General features: G+C 37.6%; 2 protein-coding genes across 9 annotated transcripts; one reads left to right on the top strand and one right to left on the bottom strand.

The window, feature by feature from the left end:
- The first annotated feature begins 3,818 nt into the window (after positions 1-3,818).
- LOC103969040 (serine/threonine-protein kinase STY13) lies at positions 3,819-9,124 on the top strand. 3 transcript variants are annotated; one of them, XM_009382449.3, is made up of 3 exons: positions 3,821-3,984; positions 4,141-5,196; positions 8,348-9,124. In XM_009382449.3, the coding sequence occupies exons 2-3, from the start codon at positions 4,298-4,300 to the stop codon at positions 8,682-8,684; spliced, it is 1,236 nt and encodes a 411-aa protein (XP_009380724.2). In that variant the 5' UTR covers positions 3,821-3,984; positions 4,141-4,297; the 3' UTR covers positions 8,685-9,124. The 3 variants fall into 3 exon arrangements, with proteins under 3 accessions (XP_064943992.1, XP_009380724.2, XP_064943991.1); XM_065087919.1 differs by having other exon boundaries at positions 4,138-5,196; XM_065087920.1 differs by having other exon boundaries at positions 3,819-4,977.
- A 479-nt stretch (positions 9,125-9,603) lies between these two features.
- On the bottom strand, positions 9,604-16,002 carry LOC103969039 (squamosa promoter-binding-like protein 12). Of its 6 annotated transcripts, XR_010480800.1 has the most exons (7): positions 14,633-15,582; positions 14,431-14,558; positions 13,502-14,190; positions 12,948-13,084; positions 11,265-11,534; positions 10,138-10,484; positions 9,604-10,014 (listed from the first exon to the last, which is right to left on the bottom strand). XR_010480800.1 is itself a non-coding variant. In XM_065087918.1 (5 exons), exons 2-5 carry the CDS (start codon positions 14,149-14,151, stop codon positions 10,228-10,230), a joined length of 1,314 nt encoding a protein of 437 aa, XP_064943990.1. In that variant the 5' UTR covers positions 14,152-14,190; positions 15,819-16,002; the 3' UTR covers positions 10,137-10,227. The 6 variants fall into 6 exon arrangements, 1 of the variants encoding a protein (XP_064943990.1); XR_010480798.1 differs by lacking the exons at positions 14,431-14,558; positions 14,633-15,582 and adding an exon at positions 15,819-16,001; XR_010480802.1 differs by lacking the exons at positions 14,431-14,558; positions 14,633-15,582 and adding an exon at positions 15,819-16,001 and having other exon boundaries at positions 11,265-11,528.
- Positions 16,003-17,243: the final 1,241 nt, after the last annotated feature.

Genomic DNA, 17,243 nt, shown 5'->3' with positions numbered 1-17,243 from the left:
GATTGGATCAGAATGAGTGACTTCTTGCATTCTCTGAAATTCATGTTTGTTGACTCATTCATGTCTTGTTTGTCAACTGATGTGTTGAAATGGACTAAAGTTGTGCATATGTTTAAGTTGTTGCATTTGATCCTAAATGGTTTTAGATTAGATTCTATGATTGGATCAGAATGAGTGACTTCTTGCATTGTCTGAAATTCATGTTTGTTGCATCATTCATGTCTTGTTTGGCATCTGATGTGTTGAAATGGACTGAAATTGTTGCATTTGATCCTAAATGGTTTTAGATTAGATTCTCTGAGTGGATCAGAATGAGTGACTTCTTGCATTGTCTGAAATTTCATGTTTGTTGTCTCATTCATGTCTTGTTTGTCAACTGATGTGTTGAAATGGACTAAAGTTGTGCATATGTTTAAGTTGTTGCATGTGGTCCTAAATGGTTTTAGATTAGATTCTATGATTGGATCAGAATGAGTGACTTCTTGCATTGTCTGAAATTCATGTTTGTTGCCTCATTCATGTCTTGTCATCTGATGTGTTGAAATGGACTAAAGTTGTTGCATTTGATCCTAAATGGTTTTAGATTAGATTCTCTGAGTGGATCAGAATGAGTGACTTCTTGCATTGTCTGAAATTTCATGTTTGTTGTCTCATTCATGTCTTGTTTGTCAACTGATGTGTTGAAATGGACTAAAGTTGTGCATATGTTTAAGTTGTTGCATGTGGTCCTAAATGGTTTTAGATTAGATTCTATGATTGGATCAGAATGAGTGACTTCTTGCATTGTCTGAAATTCATGTTTGTTGCCTCATTCATGTCTTGTCATCTGATGTGTTGAAATGGACTAAAGTTGTTGCATTTGATCCTAAATGGTTTTAGATTAGATTCTCTGAGTGGATCAGAATGAGTGACTTCTTGCATTGTCTGAAATTTCATGTTTGTTGTCTCATTCATGTCTTGTTTGTCAACTGATGTGTTGAAATGGACTAAAGTTGTGCTTATGTTTAAGTTGTTGCATGTGGTCCTAAATGGTTTTAGATTAGATTCTATGATTGGATCAGAATGAGTGACTTCTTGCATTGTCTAAAATTCATGTTTGTTGACTCATTCATGTCTTGTCATCTGATGTGTTGAAATGGACTAAAGTTGTTGCATTTGATCCTAAATGGTTTTAGATTAGATTCTATGAGTGGATCAGAATGAGTGACTTCTTGCATTGTCTGAAAATTCATGTTTGTTGCCTCATTCATGTCTTGTTTGTCAACTGATGTGTTGAAATGGACTAAAGTTGTGCTTATGTTTAAGTTGTTGCATGTGGTCCTAAATGGTTTTAGATTAGACTTCACATTTCTCCATCCATCTGTGTTTTTCTCCCTTTTTTTTTCTTTTGTCGAGGGAACTCTTTAACAAAACAGTCAAACACAAAACTTCAGAATCTCACAACTACAATTTTTTGCCCTCATTTCATTGTCTAAGCTTTAAACTATCAAGAAATTCATTACCTCACATTCTTCCATGACTAAACTTCCTCAACTTTCCAATATCTTGCTTTCTTTGCCCTATTGCAAATTGGTGGGGGTTTTACATGTCAAGATCTCCATTATTTAGGCCAAAGCTCCATAGATCAGTTAGTTTTGCAATGTTACTTGCACTGTGATCTGCAGGGGACCTGCATTGTGAGACTGCTCCATCACTGGTAAGAAGAATGGATAGAAGGGTTCTGAAGGCGGGGTGAGTGGCTTCATAATGAACTCCCCTGCTGATCACGTCAGCTGAAACACAGCATTTCCTGCGGCTGAAAACTTGTTCCTATATTGCCTCATGAATGCCTGCCTTCTTTGTTCATGCTCCTCAGCTTTCTTCCCTTGGATGGAACTTCTCTTGGTCACTACCATGACAAGCTTTATCTCATCTATTACCGAGCAATTTGTCGCTTACCAAGTTGGTAATGAATACAACCTTCTTGACGATTCTTGTTTTTTTTTTTTTTTTGTCTAAGATCCAAATTTCCTTTGTGCATCAGTCATCAGTTGAATACGAACCGAAGGTCTCTTTACCTATCCTCAATCAAGACAATTTTAATATGTAATGCCGATAATGTTCTCGGGACATTAACTGTCTTCTCCAGCACTATATTTTTACAGATTCCATTGAACATCTTCATCATACATTACAATTTTAAATATGCATTCAGATTTTCCTCAAGCATGACCATGATATATCAAATATTAATGTGAACTTGTTTTTTTTTCTGATAACCAAATTTCCTTGTGCATCAGTCATCAATTGAATATGATCTGAAGGTCTCTTTACCTATCCTCAAGACAGTTTTAATATGAAATGCAGGTAATGTTTTCTGGACATTAACTATCTACTCCAGCACTATATATTAACAAATTCACAGTTTATATATATATATATATATATATATATATATATATATATATATATATCATGATCATGTTCATGCTTGAAGATTTACTGAATGCATAGGCAAAATGTATGATGAGGATGTTCAATAGAATCTTTGAATTTGTTACATACATACATACATGTGTGTGTGTATATACATATACATGAATTTGTTCCAGGTACCTTGGCTCATGATGGAATCAGCCCAAAACTTTGGTCCTATTTTTCTTGTTCCACACTACAATAGACATTAGCATCCAGAGATACACATCCTGTGTTCCACAAATTATTGTGCTCATTGTGTCAGGTGGGATGAGGAGATTTGTGTCCATACAACTTTGTTAGATGGATAAATTTTGACCCCACTATATATTACATTTTCTTATGCTGTGGCTTAGGAATCACAAAATCTTGCAGAGTGCAGGTTCTTATGTTCAGTTTATGGCCGACAGATCGAGGTGGTCAAAGCTTAGTGGAAAGCCTCAACTCATCATATGTGGATGAGTTGACTTTCAAAGGCCAATCATCATGAAGCTTTCGATCAATATGAGTTGACTTCCAATCGAGACACATTCAAGCTCCTACGGGGTCAAAGTTTCTGGTGTAAGATTATGGTTGACTTTTTTTTTTCCCAAGGAGTGATCAGAGTTCGAAAACACTCTCTCTACTTGAAATGTAACATTATGGTTTCAATTGACACAAGCCGTGTGCCTCCCTATGATATGAATCGAAGTTACAAAAAGTGTCTGCATACGAGTTTGACCTACATGTGACAATATAATATCTAAAAAATGCCATACAAGTTTGACCGAGAGACCCAGTCAACCCATATACTTTTTTGTGGCCCTTTGACCGAGCTTCCCTAATTTTCAATCCGCATCTCCATCTTTCTCCACATGAAAAGTCAAAACAACTCATCCAAGTTAGACATGCACACTGCTTTTCATTTATTTCAGTCAACCAGGTGCCATGATGTGCAAGTCATATTTTAGGTAGATAAACCCTGGTCAACACATTGTTCAAGTCAAATGAAGCTGATGAATAGTTTCAACATGCTGTAGATCATGTTAGCTCACATTAATGATAAATAGACCTGAGATCCTTAAATAACTAATAAATAGAGACGATTTAATATTATATGTTGATGAGAGAACGAAGAATAATGATAAAACTATCATTAATTCACACATTTATTTGAACAGTTTTGATTTGGTGTGATAATAAGCTATTATTATGTAAGAAATAGTTTTAGATCCCTCAATTACATTATAACGGGCGTTATCTTAAAATGACTGCGCTTTCGGTCATTATAACGTCCGTTATACAACCGTTATATGTGTATCAGATAATAATTAATTTAGTTTGGAAAAATAATTATATTAAGAATAGAAATAAAAGTAAGCAAAAGGGAAAGGAAGCAAGCAACGACTGGCCGCTTCGACCCACACCGGTCGTCGTCTTCCTCCGACCACCGTCTCCCATTAAAAGCCCCCCATTCCACCTTCCTACTGCCCTTCGGTTTCGCCTCTGACTTCGCGATCCCGCTCTCCGAACGGTTCCCACTCGATCGAGGTACGCCTCGCTCGAATCGGTGCCTCCTATGCTCCGGCCGAGCTTGCCCGTTTCGGATTTTGGGTTTCCATAGTTGTCCTGATTCCTGGCGATTATCTTTTGGTTAAAAGAGATTGATCCCTAGGTCTTATTCTTGTTTCGGTTTGGTCGTAGCAGGTGCAGACGAGCTACTTCTGGGAATCATTTTTGAGTGTTTTGGGACTTTGGATTGTTTGAAGTGGTGGAAAAAATTGAGTTTTGGGTCGTAAAATTGGGTGGATTCTAGGATTGTTTGAAGAAAGTTCTGGGCTTTTGGTTGTTGACTCGACAACAGATGGCGGACGGTTCGAAGTTTGCTGGGTTTATGGGTGGTGGTGGCGGTGGAAATGTTGTCGGAAACGGCTTCTACGATATGGGGTTTTATCGGAAGCTTGACGAGGTTTCCAACATGTCCGTAGATAGTGTTGGAAGCCTGCAGACGAGTACCGGTGGTGGATCCGTTGCCATGTCATTGGAAAACAGCAGTGTCGGATCGAACAACTCGAGAACTGGAATACTGCATCACACCGGACTCCGCCTGTTCTCGGTGGGGCACAGCGTGCTGCGACCCGGCAGGGTGTCTCATGCTATGAATGAGGATGCATTGGCTCAGACCTTGATCGACCCACGATATCCCACGGAGTCTCTCGAGAACTATGATGAGTGGACCATTGACCTCAGGAAGTTGAGTATGGGGGTGGCCTTTGCTCAGGGTGCTTTTGGGAAGCTCTATAGGGGCACTTATGATGGAGAAGATGTCGCAATTAAGTTGTTGGAAAAGCCAGAGAATGACCCCGAGAGGGCCCAGTTGATGGAGCAGCAGTTTGGGCAGGAGGTTACGATGCTTGCAAATCTCAAGCACCCAAATATTGTCAGGTTCATTGGGGCATGCAGGAAGCCAATGGTGTGGTGCATTGTGACAGAGTATGCCAAAGGTGGATCAGTCCGACAATTCCTCATGAAAAGGCAGAACAGGTCGGTGCCTCTCAAGTTGGCCGTCAAGCAAGCACTAGATATTGCTAAGGGTATGGAGTATGTGCATGGGTTGGGATTCATACATAGGGATCTTAAGTCTGACAATCTTCTTATATTTGCTGACAAATCAATTAAGATTGCTGACTTTGGGGTTGCCCGCATTGAGGTCAAACCTGAGGGAATGACCCCTGAAACTGGAACTTATCGATGGATGGCTCCGTATGTGAAATTGTTTTCTTTACGTTTTTAACATATTTAAGATTCTTAAAGTGCTTGTTAAGGCGCATAAGTTTATTTTTAGTCATTCATTCATATGCTTAGCTGTAGAAAAATTGATCTGTTAATTTTTTTCTCTGAATAGCCATGTTTTCAAAATATTGTCCTGCATGTATATTGCAGTTTTTAAAATTTCCATTTCTCAATTGTGGCCACTTGGTAGAATGTGTATATCATGTGTCCACAGGAAGCAGAAATTTTCTGCTATCTACAAGGGGTGAAGAATGCTAGTTTCAGAAACAATTGTCTGGGTTGGCAATTCCTTTTAAATGTTGCTCTTGCGAGTGACTGCTTATGTTTGCACGTTAAAATTATCTCCTAGTTCAGTCATACACATTACAGCGCTATTAATTATATATACTGATTAAGTATTTTAGGATGGTAATTTCTTTAATTAATTCAACATGCTTCTTGGGGCTTTCCTATTTTCAAGCATCAAATGCATGATCAATACTGCTATATGTTTCCAAAGTACTGTAGGGCTCCTGTTATTAGGTTATACTGAAGAATCATCATGTAATTTAATAATGTGCTATATGAGCAAAGGCCAAAGATATTGAACTGATAACTGAATAGGCTGTTGAAATAGTATTTTGCAGCTTAAAATATGGCATATACTAGTATCTTTAGTATTGACACGTAGATGGATTAAAGAGAATACAGTCCTTGACCTCTAGCTGCTTTAATAAAATTGCACAATAACCTTGATAATTACAAACAAGGAAAATTTTAGTTGAATTGGTGCCTAAGAACATTCCATCTTTGTTACAAGGTTATTAACTGGGAGCAAGTTTATCTGTTGAGCATTCACAGATTGCTTTCAAATTCACTATAAGATTTACCGCGTTCCTGGTTTCATGATGGCATATATCTATTTGGAATATTGTTGAGTCCTCTCATTGTTTAACTTCATAGATGCAGCCATCATCACGTATTCATGCTGGACTATATGAACTATCATTAAGATGAAATAACTTATTGGTTAACAATTTTTAAGTGATAGGTTTGTTCTATTATTCCTTGTGTGTTTGCTCATTTCTTGTGTTAACATCTTTTTCTATGTTGCCTTCACGCAATTATGGAAGTTTTATATGAATTGAACACTATTTTCCTTGTTCAGTTTTTGATGTGCAAATTCATTTGTTAGGCATGAATGCTTGTAGGCAGCTTGTTTAGATTTGAATGTTATTTATTTTTTTAAGAATTTGTGTTACTTATATGTGTAAATAATTCTGAAGTTCTAGATTGGAGCTCTTCTATTTTATGTTTTTGTTTTTAAGAATACTTTTTTGATCCAAATTCCGCATTGCAATTAGAGGGGCAATTAGTCTGATAATTGTGGTAACACTGGCTCATTATAATTCTTATAAAATATTCTAAGTGTTGAATGAATTTGGTTTCTTTTGGATTTTCAATCTTGTCATACATAGAAAGCTGCTTGCTTTTATTTAGGATGCATGGGTCATACTTAGGATATAAACATTTTTATTCTCATGATACTGCTAGTGGTTTTAATTTGAGAACTTCTATGCAAGTGCTTTGCTTCCCTTTGTCTTATTTTGTCTTTTTTCACTTGCATCCTTAAAAAATTCCCAAATTTATAATTCATAGTAGTTATCTTTTTTTAGTGTAGTTCATTTTGTTATTATGCAATCTGCTCAGCTTTTTCACCTGCAAAGGATTAGTGTGATGATCTGGTGATGTATGATGGTTTTGTGTGGTTGGTCAAAAGATTTATAGAAACTTTTTTTTTATGATAAGATATATAAGTGTAAGGATACAGTGTCATGATAACATAAATTGAACTGGAGCATTATTGCTTCTGGGTGGTAATTGAGCACTTGCGAGGAACAGTAGTGTTTGTGGTAATTGAGCCCCATTATTGTTTCCGGTGAGTTGTGTGCTGACTCGTACAATACCTCTTGTAGAAAGAGAGACTTAGAATTGGAATTACTGAAAAAGTTTGGGTTGTGTTTTATACAGACAAATCGATCTCAAAAAGTCACCTGATTAGGTTTTGATGTAAGATAAGAGAGTAATTGAAATTATTGGAAAAGAGGTGTGGAGTGAAGTGGGACTTGCAACTATAGAGAAACAAGTGTATCAGGTAAATTTGATCATTTTATGATCCTTTGGATGTGGATAATGGGAAATTGGTGAGATGAAAGATCATAATTTTGGGGAGAGAACCAGGATTTTATTTTTAAGTTTTATTTGTGCTAGGAGTAAGGAGCATCTGTCCCCTTGATTCTTACCATGTCTTGTTAAGTATATTTTGGTACCTGTAGATATTCAACATATTGCCACTACTGGACCTCCTATGAAACAGGACTTTACAGGGAGCAAAAAGATCAAAGCAGTTTAGGTTGTTGATTAGTAGAGATGAAGAAATATTTCTACAGACACTACGATGCTATGTGGCCTTCTCATAGGAACATGAGTGATCCCATATTGGCTTCATAAGAAGGATATGCATCTCATATGCTAAGCTAGTATAACACCATCTTACTTGAGAAAAAGGATCTCGTGATCTAAAAGTAAAAACTTTTTATTGTCTAGAAAATCTAAGGAGGTAATTTAAAGTAACAATAATTTTCTTTTAAAACCTTGAAGGATATTTGTTTGTGTTTTGTTGTTGACAATAGAACTAGAAAATGGTATGGTTGCAAAATAAAGTTTTTAATAATCACCAAGGCAGGACACACTTTATGCCCTTCAATCTTCAAAGTGCAAATCCTTAAGTGGAAGAAACCAACTTTAACTAATGATGCTAATACTAGCCACAGGTTCCCTAGGAGAGGGATAATTTAGATTGATTAATTGATGTGTGTATCACCTAACACCTAGTGGTTCATATGTCCACAAAGAATATAGTGACATTTTTTTTCAGTTTATAGAATTGATAATTTTATTCTCAGACTAATTACATTAAGCTTATTGTAGATCCAAATGAGGAGCAATCTAAAAGCCACTGCCTTTTATGTTTCCATCCCATTCTCTTTTAAACTTATTTGTTCATTTTCTTGTTTCTTTTTGGTGCTTCTGCATAAACATTTGCTGTTGAATGTCTTTTTACTGAACCTTCTGTTCTCAGGGAGATGATACAGCACAGACCTTACAATCAGAAAGTTGATGTTTATAGCTTTGGCATCGTTCTGTGGGAGCTTATAACGGGGATGCTCCCGTTTCAGAATATGTCTGCCGTGCAGGCAGCATTTGCTGTTGTGAACAAAGGAGTACGCCCGGTTGTACCACAAGATTGCCTCCCTGCACTTGGCGAGATCATGACCCGCTGCTGGGATGCTGACCCCGATGTACGCCCCTCGTTTTCTGAAATTGTCAGGATGCTCGAAAGTGCACAAGAAGAAATTATGAATACTGTTCGTAAGGCACGTTTCCGCTGTTGCATGCAACCAATGACCATTGACTGAGAAGGGTGGCAAGTAGATGAATCAGAGGAAGTTGTTGAAATGTGGATTTGGTCGATTCACCTTTATAAGAAGGTTACAGTTCATAACATCCTCATGGAAATTCTAATGCTACCAAGTGAGACAGGTTGTTCCCTGTCTTTTTCTGAACATAGATAGTTCACCTTGTTGTTGTATAGGTACAGATGACAATTGCTAGCTTAAGGTCCTACATCTAGATTGTCTGCTTGACTCAGGTTTGCAACTTGCGGAAATCATGATAGCTTCCATATGCTGTACTACTGAAACACAAAACCAGATCGTTCCTATATTTGTGTATTCTGTGTTTACCTGCGACGTTTTCTTCGGTTTGTCCGATCCATAAGGCGACAGTCAAGTTTGTTTAGGTTGTAGTTGATATTATTTTGAATGAATGCAATGAGAAGCAATGTGGAGGTTCTGAATTTGCAACTGTTGTCTGTCTTCATGCAGGTAATCACGCAATATTATTTTTCAACAATAACTGCTTTGAATGTTTGACAGTCAGCTGTGTATTACAGAAGACAGAAACAGGAAGAAAAATCCCCAACTTTTTTTTCTACCTAAAGCAATACAAGTTTTTAGTGCAAGTTGGAGAGAGTAGAAGAATGGAATGTGATGCTGCTAATGAACATACCATAATTTGGCACAGGAATTATGGACATCCTGCTCAAAAATCAATCTGATACTTTGGTTTTTGGTAGATCACATGGATCTTTGTTCTACCAAATACTTCTAAAAATGGAGTTGTTTAGATCATTTTCACTCTCAATATAAAGAAGCCCTTTTGCCAATGTCCAACTTTGATGACTTTCTGATCCTTGATTTGGGGTTCTGTAAACACCAGGCAACTCAAAAAAAATCTGTAGTTGATAAACCCTTCTACAATTGACTGAAATATCACTTGGCCAAAATTATTGTCTGATCAATTTCCATAATCAATTTATAATAATAGTAGTTTATGGGTTTCATAATTTGTTTTCTAATCATTCATATGCAATGCCTGATGGAGTACTTGCCAGCCTCTCCACCACTAGTGCTTTACAGTCTAAAGAGCCCTTAAATAGCCACCAGTCACTCCAGAAACAAAAATAATAAGCTCATAATCCAATCATCACACAAATTAATGAGCTGTTAAACCCCTGCATCAAACTACCAAACTAAGACAAGATCCCCAATGTTCTTCAATGAATGATAAGAACTCTATATATGAATATGAAACAGATGAAGACCGCCTCAAAGAACTTTATTTGGTCTCCAGCTGAAATTGATATTAGCAACGCCAAGGTAAGTGATCACCGAAAATTTCCAGTTCCTATGATTGATAAAATCAGTAAGTACATCAGAAGAAATGGGGCCAGCAAGATAACAAATAATGCAGTAGAGTGGAACATATGTACCACATTAAACAAGATAAACATGAATATAGAAAAAGTACCTTGCATTTCACTCTCCATGAAATGGTCATCTGAATATGAGATATGTGTATGAGTGGAGTCAAGAAAACATTGTTTTCTAGCTGAAACTCCTAAATCTGGCTAACATGGTTTTGTAGGTTGAACGGCGATGGCCGGGGGAGGAGCAGCTCAGTCTTTTGCCAGGAGCCTGTCGTTGCATTGGTTGGATGGATTGCAGAATGAGATGTTATAATGTTTGCATTGACAGATTGGAAATCAGAAATAGGTTCCTGGTATGGAACCCAAGATTCAGTTGACAGAAGAGAGAGAGCACGTTGAAGATCCAGTGCTCCATCCAAGTTAGAAGCAAAAACAGGTGCTCCAGGACCTGTAAAGCATAGAAGAGATTTATGGAACTATCACATCTTAATAAAGTAAAACATTATGATGAAAAATATCACATTTTTATGGAAAAGAGACAACAAACAATTGTCAATCAACTATAGCTACCATCTAGAATCTATATCTTTATTCAAGTGGCATGTTGACGTTAGACATGATCAAATAACCTAGACTAAAGATCTCGATGAGTATTAGTGGCTAACCTCATCTGAATAAGATTTTAAAATGACTTTTTAGTAGCCTCATTGAATCGTCAAGTCACAAATGCACATAAATCACTGTTCAATTTTGACTATTCTAATAGCAAATACTCCAAGTTGATTGCTAATACACAAAAACATTGAACTGATTGATACAACCAGCAAGTACCATGAGAGTGCACTGAACAAAATCTGTCTCTGGGAGTAAATTCTGATCTCGGTTCGATAGGAATCTCAAGAAGCAGAAACTCTGAAAGAAGAATTCCCCTAAATCCTTGAGGAAATTATACCTCGATAAGACATGTGAAGTGGCTTTCAGAAGCAATTTGTCCTTCCGATATATTTAAATACCAAGGATAAAGATTATGAAGATAAAAAGGATATCTTAAATCATGTCTAGAGATACGTTTTGTTGGAGGTTGAACAAAACAAGAGGATCATAAGTTAACCAGCTATATGTCCAGAGAGCATACATTGCAGATAAGCAGGTGAATGGTTATCCATGCATTAATGTCCACATAAACTTGAGTACTTTACAGATAAGATAGGGGCTAAAGGCTTATTACCTTTGTTGGTGGCCTCTGCATTTGTGCCCTTGAAAGGCAAGAACCCATCCCAATCATGGTTAACTCTGGAAACATTTTTTGATATTCCATTGCTGGGAAAATGCAATTGTTCATTAATGTCTCCTGATTTACCAAAATTTATCCAAGGCCCTTGAGATGGAATAAGTTTGAAGCCACCAGAGTCATCCCATGTGGAATTGGCCATGTTTGTCACATGATTAAAAGGATCTCGACCAAACATAAGATTCATCTGTTGTCTATCATCTGTAGCTACCATCACAAATATTTCAACAAGTAGAAGGCATTTACATCAAAATTTAACAAATGTCCACATTAACAGAGAGACAATGATGTACAGGAGCACACAACGAAATCCAAGAATGAGAGGTTTTCCCAATCAGTAAACATTTCAGGGTAATAACTAAGATGTGCTTTAGCAGCTAGGAAATCTAGCTACCTAGCGGTGTCACATGGAAGATTTTGTTCAGGACAACCTCCATAAACAATATTTACATAACCAGGCATTTGTACTTTTAAAACAAATAACTAAACATCCCTATTCTAATCAGATACTGAATAGACATTTTTTCAGCTGCTAGTATGGTTCCTCTTCAGTTTTAAGCTGATTACAGTGGTAGGAGCCTAGGAGGTCCATAGCACAATACAACAGATCAAACTGTTTTTCATGCCCAAAACAAGTATGATATTATCCAGATAAGGTTTGCAATGGGACACAGCTCAATGCAACTAGCATAACTCCAAAAGCTCATTGAACAACATTTTATCTTTGGTTTTTGGAGTCCCTTGATTGAAGAGATATAGCCTGAGTAGTACTTCCCCAAGGGATCAATTCTGAGATGGATCATGAGTGACAAGCTAAGTTATTTTCCCATCTATTTTTATGAGAGATGATATTTTCTTCCAAAATTAATCAAGCATCTAAGTGTTTTTGTACCTAAATCAGAGATGATTTCAACATGTAAACAAATTCAACATCAACACTATCCTACCAACAAAGGATGACATTTGGATATATTAGGCTATTAGCTATTATGATTCATCTAGAAAAAAAACCTACAAAAGATTAATTTGTTCCTTTGTTATGTATGTTAACATTTCTCTCACTCAAATAGTTTAAAACTGAGATTTGACATAAGTTGGATTGCAAAGAATAAAAAAGCTGGTGTTGCAACAAACTCTAAGTTAAAGATACATCAAAACTGTGCTAAGTTACGCCAACATAACACAGGTCTTTGGTAATAGGATCAAGGAATGAGGCTGAGTTAGGGCACTAGGCAAAGTGAAAGGGCCAAGAATCTCAAATGTGGACACTTTGAGACAGTTTAGATTGAGAATCAGCAATAGCAATTGTGAAATGATATGCTACTAGCCCATGTAATCTTCAGAACAAAGGAGATGGAACTACAGTTATTGCTACCTAAGAACAAAACAGTGCATCTAAGCTGAGGCAAGTTATATAGCAATCAAAAGACTAATTAAACTTCGTTAACTACGCAGAGAAAATGTCCTGGAATCTTGAATTTGGAAACTGCATCACCACAATTTGGCTGAAGTAAATGTTACTGTCCACACCAAATGGTCATGATTCCCGTAGCAATATGAAATAAATTCTAAGAAAGGTGAAGAGAAGCTATTCATTTAGTGACCAGAGGCAACTATTACCATAATATGATGCAGAAAATACTGAAGAACCAAATTTGATTGTCTCTAGCCGTGGTTTGCGTCGACGTGCATTGTGGTCAAATAGGCGTCTTCGGCAGCTTCGCTTTTTCTGATCAAACTCGGATAAATCATGAAACCTGGAAGATTACAAAAAGTACAGTCAATATATTTGGATCAGACAATATTTGTTACCAACTGATATGTTTATGAACAACTGATCCAACAAATTGTGCAGTTACAAAGCACCAGAGACTTATATAAAGTAGCATCGCCAATCCTCCTTTACCAACCTCCTTAACAACTAATGTACCTTCACTTCTAATATCAACATATTCAAAACATTTAAAAGAGGACATTATTTTAAGTAGCAATACTGTTTAATAAGCAATGAGTTTTTGTTACATAAATGGGAAAGAAGCATGCACCATCTTAATTAATCCGCCTCACCCCTTCTCCCTCTTCTTTTCTTTTAAAAAACAAAAAGTAAATAAAAATGGACTTCCATGATAAAAAAAGCCAACTTGACTTGATTCGGGAAACAAAAAGTGTTTCACCTGCTACACTGTTGACAGAACCTGCATGTCTGACCAGCAACTATAACCTTAGGAGACTTAGAATGACCTTCACAGACTCTATGCTTGCGATGATAATCTTTAACTGCCGAAAGATCAACATGACAACCTTCAACTTGGCAATGTGAACTCTGCATGTTCTGCTGTGATACCTTTGGTTTCTTTACCAAACCAATGGATGGATTCGTAGAAGCTAAAGAAGCTGAGTTTGTGCTATGAATTCCTCCTTCGAAGTATGTCCTCTTGCCAAGCTTCAGCTTGGTACGAGGTTCCTTAGGGCCCTCTATGGCCACCACCTTATGCAAAATTCCGGTTTCCACCATGGCTAAGTCTTTTTTCACCTTTAGGATCTCAGGAGGTTTTTCCACCGAGTCAATGATGAACCTTAAAGCTCCGGTCCCTGCTTTTGATGGAATAGAGCTTCTTGATGAACCATTACCCAAGTCTGAGCCAGGACCGAGTCCACCGACGGATGAGTATACAGATCCATTGCCATTCCCATAGCTCCCATGGTTATCAACAACTTCCCATTCACATCGCTGTGCAGGTTTAGAAATCTCACCTTCTTTTCTGCTGAATAGAGAAAATTTTTCCCAGTCCCGATGGAAAGGAATCTTGGAAGTCAAATCCATGCAAGAAGAAACACTTGCAGAAAGGTGTTGACTAATATCCTGCCCATGAAACATAGAAGCAATCATTCCAATTTTAAAGATGGTGAATTAAACAAGCAAATACACCAAAATTTTCGGAAGTTCAATATGATCCAATTAAAACAAAATTTTGATAGAACATCTTGTCAAGAAGAAAACAACTAGAACTAGAAATATTTATCAAATCATATTTAAGGAAAGAAACAAATCAAATAGACATTTTGGAAACAAAGAAAATGGAGGAGAAAGCGCAAGTTCTACCTCTGGTTATCTAGCTAAGGACATTAACATCTCTGCAAACCTGTACGATCGGAAAAGATCCTGCTTAAAACGTGTGCACTTCCTACTCAACTCTCAAAAGCTGACAACCTTCAGAGAAATGCTTAGCCCTGAAGCATATGGTCTCTCCTTCAGTTCCTAAACATTCAGCCAAGAGAAATACATTCACAGGATAAAGGATTACCTCCCTGTTCTCATTGACTTAGTTCTGCCATGAATCATAGATAAGGGCCGTTCCACCAGTGATCAGGTGGACTCACTAACACAATCCTTTGTTCACAGATGAAGATTTTTTCGCTAAGACACTCTCTCGTCTTTAATTTTCAGCTCCACTGAATTCGCTGTATTTTCTGATCCAAGAGGTCTGGTCTTATTTTATTACGACTTTTCACTCCTCCCCAAAAAAATCTAACGAACTTTATTTTTCTGACATAAAAAGACCTTTGACTGGTCTATCATATGTCAGCCCTTCACATATCAAGCAAGTCGACACGATCAAACCTTTAACAAAGAAGAGACAAAGCCTAGATAAGGCTACAAGAAGACGTGATCTCCATCCAACGGGGTTCTTCTCCCACAAAACCAAGGTCGTAAGCTACAGATCTTGGACTTCTCTCATCACACATCACAGACGAGATTTTAAAGAAAAGGTCTGTCATCCAAAGCTTGTTGTTGTTGTTGTTGTCTGTCATCCAAAGCTGCATTGTGATAAGTCAATACACCGCAAAAGTACATCGAAATCCATCTGAGCACCTTTTCTTTCCCCCAAACAAGCACATAATTTCTGACACAAAGCACCCGGAGTGATTAGGGCTGTCAGTCATTGGTACCTTCTTTTTACCGCCCCACTTCCGACCAATACATTATAATCCACTGGCTTCTAGTTTCCCGATCAAATTCCCACCTCAAATCTAATGAATAAAAGAAAGAGAAAAACATGGGGCTCAGTTCCAAGAAAAAAGATTCCTTTTTTATATCTACCTGGGGCTCAGCTCCAAGCTTCGATCTTCTTATTTTAAATGATTCTCTTGCCCCACTCCTATTCTAACAAGTTAAAGCGGACTCCATTACCACCCATGCAAGGAAGAAAGAGTCAAGGAAGAAAAAACAAATACTAGTACAGAATTCGCCAAAGAATACCAATCTTCGCCAGTCCTCCTGGAATCTCTTCTTTGCCCGTATAAAGGGCAAAAAAGGGGAAGTGGATTGAACAACAAGAAGAAAGGAAACTCAAGCTTCTGCGTTGTCAAAGACGACCCACTTATTGCTGCCTCCTTGGATTCAACTCAGGGAACAGCAAAAACCAAATTTACTGACCGTGCGCGAGGCGTATAAATAAGTTCAAAGCCAAACGGTAGTCGATTGCTTACAGATCGCGCAAGCCTTTTGTCCCCCGCCGACCTGTCCGGAATCGAAGGATCGCTTGAAGCCGACACCGACCGACCGATGCTTTAAATGGAACGAGAAGGGATCGAGGAGGGCGGCGAAGGCACCATGCGCGGCGGTCGCGCGGCGAGGAGCGACGGGGTTTTAATGTCGAAAGCAGGGTAGAATGGGAATTGGATGGAGTAAATGCCGCATATTTTATGTTTAACTTCAATAATGCCACTGCCGTTTTCCACGGCCCCAGACGAGGAGTTGCTGCGAGTTCCGTCCCGGTCATGGTTTCCGCTCGTTTCTTACTCGGGTGGGACCCGCACACAGTTTGGTCAGAGAGGGAAGAAATAAGTGGTCAGACTCATCTGGGTTAGACATCGGGGCCTCGTTCGTACCGTGCGCGAAGCGATCCACATTTCCGTCTCTTCCTCGTGAAACGCCTCTTCTCCGGTTTAAGTCACGACTCAAGCCACGCGCGTCACACTTAGGGCTCTCTTCGGCAGCGAGTTACGTCGTCAGCTGTACCCGTTTCCTGATTGGCTTCAACACGTGGGACCCATCCGACGCAGCGTCGATTCTGTAACGTCACGTGAAAATCACGTGACACGCGGAACACATTAAATTTGACCTTTAAGTGAATCAAACATCACATTATACACCCAACGATGGGATGTCTCAAATCGGCATCCGAGACCCGCAAATCCTACCCACCACTTAGGGTGACACAGTCTAAGCCACGTAGGAAAGCTATTTTTGATCCGACCTCTGTATTTAATAGTAATTGTGTCAATTAGATATTTTCATATATAAATAACGTCTCCATCATGACAGATTTTATTGACATTAGAGTACTTTAAGTTGATCTCCATGATTCTATTATCGATTTGATGTGAATCATGAATCAATTATTATTAAATGATTAATAATTAAATTGGGATTGTTGAACGCAAATGTGAGTTGTGATCAATTAAAATGTGGCGCATACTTCATAATAATAATAATAATAATTATTATTATTATTATTATTATCATGAGTTGTGTCAATTGTATTGGATTGGATGTATGTGGACATATGAAATGCCTACTGTGATTCGATGGCATTGTCATGTCAAGGCTCAAGATAGTATGATGATGCATATTATTTTACCAAACCAAGGAAAGCAATCATTATCCTTTAACCATGTTGGTCAACTAGCATGGTTTGACCAACTAAGTGACATTGTATTATATTTTCATAAAGATAGAAAAAAATATTATATGAATGTATTATATTTTCATAGAGATAGAAAAAATTAAGAGAAAATAAGAAACTAAAACACTATCCAAATTTTAAAAAATTAAAAAAAATCAAAATAATTAAAATAAAAAAAACTAGTGACATGTGTCCATCTATATTGTATTAAAAAAATGAATAATTC

Source organism: Musa acuminata, chromosome BXJ1-10 (assembly GCF_036884655.1).
Source record: "Musa acuminata AAA Group cultivar baxijiao chromosome BXJ1-10, Cavendish_Baxijiao_AAA, whole genome shotgun sequence".
Taxonomy (NCBI): Eukaryota; Viridiplantae; Streptophyta; class Magnoliopsida; order Zingiberales; family Musaceae; genus Musa; species Musa acuminata.
This window is presented reverse-complemented; position numbering and strand designations above follow the sequence as displayed.

Bases quoted from the DNA above. Each gene is read 5' to 3' on its own strand.
- LOC103969040 (XM_009382449.3), top strand. From the start codon at position 4,298: ATGGCGGACGGTTCGAAGTTTGCTGGGTTTATGGGTGGTGGTGGCGGT. The intron at 5,197-8,347 runs GTATGTGAAATT...TTCTGTTCTCAG, and splicing joins ACTTATCGATGGATGGCTCC to GGAGATGATACAGCACAGAC.
- LOC103969039 (XM_065087918.1), bottom strand. From the start codon at position 14,151: ATGGATTTGACTTCCAAGATTCCTTTCCATCGGGACTGGGAAAAATTT. The intron at 11,535-12,947 runs GTAATAGTTGCC...TTGTGATGGTAG, and splicing joins ATTTTCTGCATCATATTATG to CTACAGATGATAGACAACAG. The intron at 10,485-11,264 runs GTAATAAGCCTT...TATGCTTTACAG, and splicing joins TGCAGAGGCCACCAACAAAG to GTCCTGGAGCACCTGTTTTT.